We start from the raw sequence: 12,386 nt of genomic DNA on the forward strand, positions 1-12,386 counted from the left end.
TATCATTGCTCCTGAGCACAGTGGGATGCAGTGGTTTCATTTTTCCTCCTGCCCATGAATTGTTTCAGGTTTCCTCTTCTTTCCCTGTCACGCAGAGAGTTCATTTGTATTTCTCTCACTTTCCTCATTGTTCTGGGCGAAGAGGAAATGCCACGCTTGGAATCCAGGGACAGATGCTGAAGTGTATCAGCATTTCCACTGAGAGCACGCCCAGACAGACTTCCCAGAGAGAGATGGTAAAAAATTTAATAATTCATACTTCAAAAATTCATACTAGCAATTATAAACAGGAAACTATGTGCAACAATGACAGCTCTTTTCTCTCTTCCCATCACTACTGCTTCAATATGTGTCATACCAACATATCCGAAGCACTTAATTTGTTCTTTATACACATTGTGGATGTAAGTTGATACACATTTTGCCTTTTTGTGCCTGGCCAGCTCGTTTTGCCTGTTCTTTCACAGCTATAGAAGGTACGAACTGGGAGCAGCATCAAGCACTGCCTACGCGGCGCAGCGCCGAGAGCAGGCCTGAGGCGCGGCCGCTCGGGGTACCGCCGGGCGGGCAGACGGGCAGGCTCTCCCACAGCCAGTCCAGGGTGCCCTTGTCCCGGGACAGGCGGCTGGAGACCCGCAGCTCCCTTCCCCGGACACCTCTCGGGGCTGAGGGAGAGCCCACCGCCCCGCTCGGCTCCCTCCGGAACTACAAATCCCGTCGCGCCCAGGGAGAACTACAGCTCCCAGCGTGCTCTGCGCCGCGCCGGGAGGGGGACGGCCAAGATGGCGGCGGGAGAGGAGGAAGGGTCGGCGGCGGAGCCGGAGCAGGAGCCGGCGGCGGAGGAGCAGCCGCGGAGCTTCAAGGACTTGGTGAGGCTGGGCCGGAGCCGCTTCTGCCCCCGGTGCTCGCTGCCCTGTCCCGAGAAGCAGCGTCCCGCTCGCCGCGCGCGGATGAGGCCGGGAGCTGCCGGCTTGCCCGCGGGGCAGACACGTGCGGCGCTCGGCGGCCGTGCCGGGCCGGGCGGGAGCTGCGGGCACTCGGCCGCTGCCCCGCCGGGGTTGGCATTGCTGCTCCCTTCGCCGCTCCGCACCCGCCGCCGCTGTCTTCAAGTTGTCTTAACTTGACATGGTGTTTTTTGTTTTCTATGTTCATATGGTCACCCCTGAGGTGAGGAGATAGATGTGTGTGAGGAGGGAAGTTGCTTGTGTAAATAAGGGTACAACCGACCATATTCTTCCTGTGACAGTCATCTCTAATAGATTTTGAACAAATCCGATGAAATTACTGATACAAGTGGGCATCGCTGTGAGCAGCCTGCCCTTTCAGAGATGCACTGGGGTCTTCGTTGGGTTTGTCTATGCTAGAGACAAGTTGGCTCTGTTGCATCATGTATTTAATCTAACTCTGATTTAATTTACGTGTTTTTGGTGATGTGTGTTTCCCTTTTCTCTCGTCACTAATGTCCAGGGAGTGACAGATGTCCTGTGTGAAGCTTGTGACCAGTTAGGATGGAAGGTGCCAACGAAGATCCAAATTGAAGCTATTCCAGTGGCTCTCCAAGGTGAGCACTGTACTTCTTTGATCCTGAACTGGGGCCTGCTCCAGGAGCTCTATGTGAATGAATTTTCCAGAGTGAGAAGGATCAGGATGAGTGTGTCCCAACTTTTTCATTGTTGATTATCTCTGTCTAGAAGTAGTTTCCATATTCATTCTCTGCCCTTCCCAGGTGGAGCTTGGAATAGTAGCTTATCCTATAGCACTGTCTGCAGTCACAACTTTCAATTGAGTACAAGCATTGTTCCTTGAGTGCTCACTCCTGTTGTGTAGTTCTGACACTCCATGTTAAATAGAATTCTTATTAATCATTTGACTGCTACTCCACATTGATCATTTTGTTCCTGAAATACTCAGGGATACACAGGAAGCTTCCAATAGATTTTGGACTGTGCTGCTTCCGATAGAGATCTACAGAGTGTGTTTGTGTGTGTGTGACTGAAAGTGAAGATGCCTTGACTGACTCCTTAGTGTGTATAATTTGCTTTGCGTGAGCAGGCAACTCTTTGAAAGTACATTTCTCAAGTGAGTAATAAACCAAACCACAGTGACTTTCTGTAAGCATTCTGGAATTACAGAAAAAAAAATAATTACTGAATTCAGCAGACATTTCTGCCTCTAGAATTTTTATAAACAAACAGCCCCCACCAAAACAGCCTCAAGGAGGAAAGGAACAACATAGTGTCAGAATGGGAACAAACTTTCAGTTTCTGCTCTGTCCTAGCATTTAACTTTTGTCAGACTCTTCTACTACACATATAAGATTCTCCTGGGGGGGAAAAAACCACAGAGGTAAGACTGCATGCCTGAGAAATTGTTTCCAGTGTAAGGTATGTTGACACCATGTTCTTCTCGGCTGCATGAGCTTAGGAGGTCATAATGGATTCTATTGATGAATTTCACCCTGTTGCCTGCATTGTTTTGGGACAAAAAACTTTCTGTCCTACCTTTCCTACTGAAGGAACTGGTTTATATTACCCTGTTAATCAATAGCACAATTGTGCCATGTGAAATGTGAGCTTGGTAGTGCTGTTGTCTATAGTTTGTGTAACTGAAGTTGCAAACACCACAGTCTGTTTCCTTATAAGCCAGTAAACAGACAACATTTGGACTAGAATAGTGAGATAGAGTCATTAAGCTGTAAACTGATGTCAGATTTGAGACTTTATAAAGTACAACTTATTTTGAACCTAAGTATTGTATAAAACCCTGTATATTAACAGAAGTTTAACTAGAAAATTGACTATTGAGACTGTAATAGTTGTAAAAATAAAATCACAGTCTAAAAATGCTTCAGAGAGATTCTGAAATTCTTTGGTTTGGCCCTTTGTGGGGGTTTTTTGGTTTTTGTTTGTTTTTGCCTTCTGTGTATCTGCCTTTTTTTCTGTCTTTAGGGAATTCTTGTGTTTAGTTGCACAGTGCTTTAAAGTCTTCTTTATTTGTTCTGAATGTATAATAGTTTTTTGTCCCCTTGCTCCTTCTCACAGGCAGAGACGTCATTGGACTGGCAGAAACTGGCTCTGGAAAAACAGGAGCCTTTGCTTTGCCAATTCTTCAAGCACTGCTGGAAACACCTCAGCGATTATTTGCTCTTGTCCTCACACCAACAAGGGAGCTGGCCTTTCAAATCTCAGAGCAGTTTGAAGCTCTTGGGTCCTCCATCGGTGTTCAAACCAGTAAGTAGCTCTCATGGTATTGGACCAGCTTTTCTGAAGACAAGTTTGTCAGCTTGAGATTGCAAAGATGAAAATAGAGGATTTGAATGAGGGGTTGAACAAAATGTAAAGAAAGCTTATGCTGCTGGAAGACAGAGATCTGATATCAGGTTTGAGAAAAAAGGACCATATGATCTTTCCTTATGGAGTGGTCTGCAGCTCTTCTGCATTCTATGTCTAAATAGTTAAAGGTGGAAGTAGAAGAGGATGTTCTCAGTAGTGGGTTTGTGTCCAGTGAAATTATGTAGAGCTCCCTCCTATGGTGTGATGTAGTTTAATCTTCCTTTCAGACTGTCGGTATTGATTCTTTAGGTAATCTCTCAAAAAAAGCTTTGTGGGTATTTTTAGAATTCCTAAATTTTTTACAGCCAAGTTAAACTGCGAGGAATAGGTTCTGCCTGTAGCTCTGCAGCTGTGAAAATAAAATACTTGTGGCCAGTAAGGAATTAATTGCATGGCTTAAGAAGCCTAGGAAGTTCAGATAGGCTAAAATAAAGTAAATTCTCATAAAAATAAGTAGCTTTTCATTTGTACAGAATTGCTGTAGGTGGTGGGCAGTTGGAGTAGACACTGCAGTGCCAGGGGAGGGCTGGTGCTACACTGAGGGATTCACTCCTCTCTCTTTGTCCTGCAGCGGTTATTGTGGGTGGAATTGACACGATGTCTCAGTCTCTGGCCTTAGCCAAGAAACCACATGTTATAATTGGTAAGTTGATGTGCTGAGGATGTGGAGTTTGAATATTATGAAACTGCAGCTAACCAAGGAAAGGAGAGTACATCTTTCATTTGTTTTTTGTCCCAAGCTCTGAGTACTGGCTTGTTAATGTTTCTAAAGTATCCACCAGTAACTGTTGTTATAAGCTCATTCCAAAGCATTCTTGCTAGACCTAGAGTGTTTTTGGCTTTTTTCATTCTCCTCAAGTATTTAAAATGCTGGTCTCATCCTTCTCAGTACAGCTTGTCTACAGTCTTTTTAGTGTCACTTATTTTTAGAACATTCTTCAAAGAGTCTGACTCCATTAGCCTTATTTCAAAACACTCTCTGAAGATACCCTGTAAAAGAGTTATTCCCACAAAGTAATCTTTACTTTTCTTGGGCAAAGAATCCCATTTCTGTAATGGACAGCTGTCTTGCCTGTTTGGATCTTTTCCTTTTGTTCTAAATTTGCTCTCCTTATGCTGTTGGTAGCAACCCCTGGCCGTCTAGTTGATCATCTGGAGAACACAAAGGGCTTCAACTTACGAGCTCTGAAGTTCCTAGTGATGGATGAGGCTGACCGGATTCTTAACATGGATTTTGAGACAGAGGTAGGGATCTGCTGAAAGACGAGTTTGGAAGGCCAGATGAGTCCCTTTAAAATCGTTTCATACAGGCACATAGTAAACACTGAGCTGTTCTGCAGAAATTAGTAGCAAATTGTAACTAAGATCTAATAATTACACAAAAGTCTGTGGTGGGATTAGAACATGGCAGAGGTCTGCAGAGCACTGCCAAGAAAGTAGGAGGCACTTTGTCTCTGAAATCCACTGGTGTCTCTGAAGTGCCTGATGTAGAATGTAGTTAGTGTAGAAAACAATCACACATTCCTGCAGAAATGTTGCCTGATATTTGCACTGTTGGACTTTTGAAGTTCACACTGCCTAATTGTCAACAAGATATCAGCCTACACCTTCCCTTTAGAAGATAAAAAATTTGTTCCTACTGTATGCTTACACATGCATTATTCCTCATGTGGATGATCTTTATATTTGTGGAGGCTTGTGTCCTACTTGATTGTAGTATTTAGTATTTCCATTTCCTTATTTTTTTACAGGTGGATAAGATATTAAAAGTGATTCCTCGAGACAGGAAGACATTCCTCTTTTCTGCCACCATGACCAAGAAGGTGGGAGCAGACTAATCTGTTTTAGCTCTCCTTCCATCAGGCTAGCCTCTTGACTAGACTGTATTAATACAACTTTCTGACAAGATCTCTGTCCAGATAAATTTCATTGATCTTACCAGGTTCAAAAACTCCAGCGTGCTGCTCTGAAGAATCCTGTTAAATGTGCTGTTTCTTCCAAGTATCAGACAGTTGAAAAACTACAGCAGTACTACATTTTCATCCCCTCCAAATTCAAGGTAATGGCACTTCTGTCTCTTCTCTCTTATTGTCTTTTCTTGTTCCCACATCTGTCCAATATTTTGTCATTTTCTAAGTCCTAGACTTAATGTTGCACATGTGATTATCTCTGGCTTTTTTTTTTTTTTAATTCTCTCTCTTGTTTCTTTACAGGACAGCTACCTGGTTTATATCTTGAATGAACTGGCTGGTAACTCTTTCATGATATTCTGTAGTACATGTAACAATACTCAGAGGACTGCTTTACTGCTCCGCAACCTGGGGTTCACTGCCATTCCCCTGCACGGGCAGATGAGTCAGGTATGGGCATGAACCCACAGAACAGAGTAGGCAAGGGGCCTGGGGCTTGGGAAATGGGCTGCACCACACAGAGTTGCACCTGCCTTGCAGGAGGAGTATTCACAGTTAGTGGACTGGACTGATCATACAAATTTGCCTAACATGAATGCTGCCACTGATTCTGTAATACTTGAAAAAATAAATTAGAGAAGTGAAATTTTTTGAGTAGTTTCTCACCAGTTCTTTTGTGCCAGTATTTTAACAAGAGCTAACTAGAATGAATGTTATTCTCTCATTCCCTTTTCATCCTTTTTCCAGAATAAACGTTTGGGCTCTCTAAACAAGTTCAAGGCAAAGGCACGTTCTATTCTGCTGGCTACTGATGTTGCGAGCAGAGGTCTGGACATCCCACATGTGGATGTGGTGATAAACTTCGATATTCCTACACACTCTAAGGTAAGCCTGTCTGTGTCCCAGCTGAGAGCTTCTGGTCACTGGGAGCAGATAGACAAAGGAACGGAGAATCTTTCCTCTGTTCTGCTGGCTGGAAGCATGATTCATGATTCTGTACACTGAAAGGTGTAGTTCAGCCTCTGCTATTGAGTTGGTATCTCTGTTTGTATGGTCTCACGGCCTGGGTTGTAGAAGTGATCCTGTAAGTGAAGAGGGGAAGTAAGGAACGCTCAGTGTGTTTGCATTTCTGCTCAGGCTGTATGTTTTGCCTTTTTATATTAAAGAGCTTTGAAAATAATTTTAATGTATTACTAGTTTCATGTAGTCATTTCCGTGTCCATGATGCAGGTCTGCCTTCATATTTTAAACTGTGTTTAAAAAAGAAAAGATTCTCTGATTATGACATTCAGCAAGCATTTAGTTAAAAAAGGTGTCCTTAATATGTCTCGTCTTCATATCACAAAAGTACCGCAAAAGGAAAAGGAAGTAAGTTACCAACTCTATGTATGGAAAGTATGGGATTATCTCAGTTATATGACAGTGTTGCCAGCTTAGTTCCAGAAAGCATACCATTAACCTGCACTTCAGGAATTGCTATTGTTGCTTACAGTGATTAAAATACTGTGCCTTGCAAACAGCAGAAAGTGTGGTAGGTCTTTTGAAGACATTCCTTTTGTAATGGCACGAAAGTAAGAAAAAAAAATGGTGGGGGCAGCAGCTTGAATGGTGTTATTGTGGTCTTTGTGCTTTTCTCTCTCATCTAACCCATAGAACATATCCTTTCTTACAATCCTCTCTCTGCAAATCCTCTATGAAGAAGGGAGTATTTTAATTCCATAATGTAGTATGAAACCTGGAGAACAGCCTAGAACCATATTGACCAAAGATGTTTGATAGATCAGACTCTTCTAAATAAATTATTCTCAATCATCCTCTCTTTCATCCTGCTTGCCAGGTTTAAGTCTGCTTGTCAGAGAGTTTCTCTGGAAGATGCACTATGCAGAGCACTAGAGCCCAAGACTCAAAATGCAGGCATGGGGTCACTGTGAATATTAGCTTTCCAAGGAAGTGAGAGTGAATTCTTGGCAAGGGTCATGTATTGCAACTTTTATCCTGCAGTCTGGAATAATTGGATTTGGTCTTCCTATTTAGAAAGAGAGAATTCAAATGTTAAAACTGAAGCTGTGCCTCCACTTAGGCCTCTTCTCAAAATCTGGTGCTGCACACCCTCCTGAGCATTTAATGCTGGCAGTATGTTCTTGACCTTCTCTTGTTCTTTCCTGAATAGCAAATATATAGGCTGATTTGCCATAAGATCCGTTCCATGTTTGGAGAAAATATATTATTGCTTATCACGAAAATTCTTTCCAGGATTACATTCATCGTGTTGGGAGAACAGCTCGAGCTGGGAGATCTGGCAAATCTATCACCTTTGTCACACAGTAAGTGATAAAACATAACAGACTTACTCTTTCCAGCTGTGTTTCAGAGCAGAAAATATCTGACCTTATCCTGGGTGAGAATAAAATACTGCTTTTCATTTTGAAGTGCCAGTTGGTTTTATTTAGTTAAAGGGGAGAGAATTCAAAGTCCAGGGTGGGGAGGGAGGAAAGTCTAGAAAAATTCTAGAAGCAGGCATTCATTGAGCAGAGCAGTTTATAACCAGACTATACAATATATTTATATATTTTTAAAATATATAATGCAGGTTTAAGTAACTTTGAGGGTGTTTTATAAACACTGAAGTATCTGCCTAAAAAGAAAATCTCTACCAAATACTTCTGAACTGAGATGAGCTGAATAAATCGGAGAAGCCATGCCAAATGGCTTGTGAGACCATCAGCCCAAACTAACAGTATCTGTGGGCTGGAGGTAAGGACTGAAGTCTGTGAGTGGTGACAGCTGAGCCCTTCTCAGGAGGGCTGATTCAAGCTGGTGTCTTATCTTTCCTCAGGTATGATGTAGAGCTGTTCCAGCGCATTGAACACCTGATTGGCAAGAAGCTGCCAGCATTCCCCATGCAAGAGGAAGAAGTTATGATGCTGACAGAGCGTGTAGCTGAGGCCCAGAGGCTTGCTCGAATGGTGGGTGCTGGCTTTTTGACCCTGTCCTTGCTGTTGTAGTCTAAATTTCTTCAGGTGCCAGACTCTGGGTCAAACTGTTGCTTGCATTGCAGGAGCTGCGGGAGCAGGGAGAGAAGAAGCGATCTCGGAACGATGATGATGACACAGAAGAGGCTATTGGTGTCAGGAATAAGGTGGCAGGAGGGAAAAAGAAGAAAAGGAAAGCCTTCTAGTTTGGTATTTGAACAGACCTTTTTATTTTCCCTCTTGATGGCTATCTGAGCTATCAAAAACAGTCTACCAAGCCATCGCCAGTGGATTTTTTTTCAGAACTACATATGAAATTTGGCAATCCCTGAGGAAAAAACCCACTTTTCTTCTTCACCAGCTACAGACTGAGCTTGGCCAATGTTGGTACCATGGTACCAGTTTTCCTTTCAGAGACACCATCAGACCATCACGTCTGGCCTAGAAGCAGCTGTGGTCTGGCCCTGCTCATTCACTATGAAGTGCAGTGTGAGTGCATCTTTTGCGCTGCTGCAGCCCGTCCTACTGTCCAATCTCACTGAGTGTATCTGGAGTCAGATCTGTCAGAAGAAAGAGAAAATAGTTAAAAAGAAGTGACTGAATTTTCACAGCACAGCTGTGATGGCCTTGCCTTGGTGATGTGTTACATTGAGAACTCAAAATATATTTTGCTTAATTTTAACACTACCTGTTTTTCCTTGTCTTGTCACTGACCTCTTCTGTTCACTTTGTCTATCAGCTTTGCCAGAAGTTTTTCTTCTTGGGTCAATCCTGGCAATTCAGATGTGACATCAGTAGTGTAGATTTGTCAGCTGAAGAGCAGTCCAGCACAGAGAGAACAAGCTTCAGCAGGATGAAACATTCACTGCCTGGAGTTCGATCCGATACCTGCTAATGATTGACACCATCAAGGATAGGTCTGGGTTTTGGGTGGGGTTTTTGTGGTCGATTCTCGTAGTACTTAAAAGTCAACACAAGATGGGGGTGTTTACGTGGGATAGCAACTCGCAAGCTGGGAGATGCAGAAAAACAGGTATCCTGGAATGCTCTTTGTTTCCCTAGGCAGGGAATTTTGTTACTCTTAGGCAGAGTTCCATGCCAGATAAGTAGACTTTAGCAAGGATGAGATAAATGTACTTCATATAAAACCAGAAGGTTACTGCTCGTTCTCATTGACAATAAAATTTTTCACACAGGATGTTCCTTGCTGGTAGGCAGAGAAGAGTGAGAAGCTCCTGCATATGTAAATTTACTGAAAACATGAAAAATTAATGTCCAGTAGAAGCATTCATAAACTGGATTTTGTGCTATGTGAAAAACAATATTCAAAATAGTCCTTTTTAGATCTAAATGGAAAGCAGAAACTATTGCAGTAGTCAAGATGAGCACAGTGGTTATTTCACACTGTCAGCATAAATCTAGAATCCACATGTATGCTAGTCAGAATGCTTTTACACTTTTGTTACAGGCAGCACATTTTGCAAAGAAATGCCAGAAAACAGGTCTTTTTTCATGGGGAGCTGAGATACTGTTTGGAGCAAAAAGAGTGCCAGCGTTCTCACTCTATTTATGTTGTAGCAGTTTACTTAAATCACCCTAATATCTTCAAGCCTGATAGCTCTAAAATGGTCTTGAGTCAGTGGCAGATTGTAAGTGTACAAATCTTGGGTATGTTCACTGCTAAGAGCCTTTGTGTAAAGGAGAAAGTGTTTATCTTCTCCAGGTCCTAGCACAGAGGGGCAGGGGTAAAAGCCCATAAGTGAGAACATGTTCATTTTACAGGCCCTTTGGTAGCAAACTACACAGATAAGAGGAAACAGCCTACAATGCACCAGAGAGAGAACAAAATGAGTGACAATATGGGTGGAGATGAAAGTGCTTGTTCCCCATGGAGCAAGGGCGCACTCCCAGCTGTCCTGCTGGGTGCTTGAACAAAATCTCTTATTCTTTGCAGGCAGGATAGGGTTGGTTCCAGTATAAGCAAAGGAAGCTTAAATCTCTCTGGGAGTCCTGGCTCCTTGGAAAAGGTATCGAGTGTTATTCCCAGCTCTGTAATGGATGGGATGCAGAGTCAGTCCTGAACCAATCTTGTAAAGTGAAGTGAAGGGCACTTTGCAGGAGGAGGTAGGCTGCTGGTGGAGGTAGGGCAGAGTCATTCCTTTCAGAATTCCTTTCAGGTTGTTTGAGTCTGTAGCATCTCACTGTGTTCTTCCTATTTGGAGGCCTGCAAGAGCAGAGGGGATGTCTTGTCCTTTGATGGAGTCAAAGATTATCCCTCTTGTAGTAGCAAGAATATTGGTGGAGAGAAAGAGAGCTGGTCCTTGTGAAAGAGTACAGAGCCTGATTGAGAGGAGTGACTAGACAGCTGGCCACCTCCCTGGATTTGGAATGACAAGCTGTAGAAGCACTTGACATTAGAAAAGCAAAGGTCTCACCACACCCATTCTTACTGGTGCCTCACCTGCCACAGGTATGTGCATTCAGTTTCAACTAAAAATATCTCAACAGGTTGGAGGGGCAGGAAATGGTTTCTTTATTGTGGCTACTCCAGGGGGGCTGGGTCTGAGGGTGTTTTTATAACTGAAGTGGAATAGGGAGTGTCCAGAGATGTATTTGGGCAAAACAGAATTTGCAGCCAGTCTAAAGCAAAATCTCTAGCTGATCTAATGAAACATGAGGAAAAGAATGAAGTGAGACCTGTCTCTCTCTGAATAAATGTTCAGAAAAGACCCGTGTTGGTATGCACGTGGCTGCATACTTTCATACAACAACTGCTGCCAGTGTGTTTGTTCAGTCAGGAGGGCTTTTGAGGGGCAGTTCTGAAGCACACCCCTGCACCCTCTGGAGTTTCACACAGCAGGGAGCTGAGTGGAGGATTAACCTTAGCATGATGTAAGGTAGGATTGTGCTAACACAATTTGTCATATTTTTATGGTTGAAACTCAGGTAAAGTTTCAATGAAAGCTGTGTTCTCAAAAAACATTCAATGGGGATGTTTGCAGGTTGAAACAGTTCTGCACTTCCAAAGTCCATAATGAGAAAGTGACTATTTCTATTTGTAATACATGTTTTAAATTATGTTTTATGGTTTTGATTTTTAGTACTGTGTAGTTGAGTACTTGGGGCAATAACAAGTAGGGATAGAGTGTCTTTCATTAAATGTTCTAGAGCTAACAGAAGTGGGTCAACTCTTGTGAGGGGAGAAGTAAAATTAAACATGGATTTTAGTGTGGCTAACTAACTTCAATATAAGTGACAATAGCTGCAAAATAGTAGCAGTCCCTGCAATCACCCAAGTGGTCCAGTACAGAACCTCATTGAACTGACCAATCTGAAAAGGATTTGGCCATATCCTTTCCCCAGTGCCAGGCACCTCCTGCCCAGGTGCTGCAAGGGAAGGCATGGGCCAGAAAGCACAGCTAGGAACCAAAGTGGGTAATCCAGGGCCTTTTTCTGTGGCAGCAGCTTGAGCCTAAATCTTCTAAAAGTAATGAGGCATGCATTAACTCATTCAAGGGCCTGACAGCCCACCTGTCCCCCTGCCCCCAGAAAGGTAGAGATAACTAAAGAGGGAGAGCTGAATGCCATGACTTTCTAGCAGCACCACTAACTTGTGCTGAGAAGTCTCGGTTTAGGAGGAGCTCACAGAAGTTATTGGCAATCTGGAAGGCCTTAGTTTACAAATCAGGACCGAAGTTAGTAAAAATTCACAGTTTAACCAAGCACAGAAGAAGGAAAATAATAAAGATACTTAAAAGCTCTTGACATACCTAAGAAAGAATGGAATTCATTGCATGACCCGTGAAAGACACAGGCATGCACCAACCATTCTGGTGATGTAAAAATGTGAAGTTGTTGTTTGCCTGCAATGACATGTAAGGAGCTTCTGTAAACATTCAAGTGAGAAATTAATTATTGTAAATGTTGCAGAGTAAGTGCTGTAAAAATCCAGCTTTGGTGCCAGATGTAGTTCATGTAGTCATTCTGAATTCTTGCTCCTCTTCTTTATGTTCTTAGTAGATTTTTTTTTTTTGAGGGGGGGAGCCCCCAACAATTGTAAACACAGAGAATGGGAATATGAGTTTCTGACAGAATCCCAAGATTTGGAGTTAACTCCTGAACTTTAAAAATAAAAGGTTAAAAGATACTGTCTTAGTTTTCAGATGGCGTTT

At 42.9% G+C, this 12,386-nt stretch overlaps 1 protein-coding gene and 1 long non-coding RNA gene across 2 annotated transcripts in view; one reads left to right on the plus strand and one right to left on the minus strand.

Moving 5' to 3' along the window:
* The first annotated feature begins 737 nt into the window (after positions 1 to 737).
* Positions 738 to 8,901, plus strand: DDX47 (DEAD-box helicase 47). The gene is made up of 12 exons (XM_021552744.2): positions 738 to 869; positions 1,468 to 1,561; positions 3,042 to 3,230; positions 3,904 to 3,975; positions 4,459 to 4,577; positions 5,084 to 5,155; positions 5,275 to 5,391; positions 5,546 to 5,692; positions 5,990 to 6,127; positions 7,496 to 7,566; positions 8,079 to 8,208; positions 8,301 to 8,901. The coding sequence occupies exons 1-12, from the start codon at positions 783 to 785 to the stop codon at positions 8,418 to 8,420; spliced, it is 1,356 nt and encodes a 451-aa protein (XP_021408419.1). The 5' UTR covers positions 738 to 782; the 3' UTR covers positions 8,421 to 8,901.
* A 20-nt stretch (positions 8,902 to 8,921) lies between these two features.
* The window catches only part of LOC110483098 (uncharacterized), a 35,153-nt gene continuing 31,688 nt past the window's right edge, over positions 8,922 to 12,386 (minus strand). The window contains exon 3 of the long non-coding RNA XR_002467510.3: positions 8,922 to 9,102. This is a non-coding gene — a long non-coding RNA (uncharacterized LOC110483098). The remainder of the gene's footprint in view (positions 9,103 to 12,386) is intronic.

Source organism: Lonchura striata, chromosome 5 (genome assembly GCF_046129695.1).
Source record: "Lonchura striata isolate bLonStr1 chromosome 5, bLonStr1.mat, whole genome shotgun sequence".
Lineage (NCBI taxonomy): Eukaryota > Metazoa > Chordata > Aves > Passeriformes > Estrildidae > Lonchura > Lonchura striata.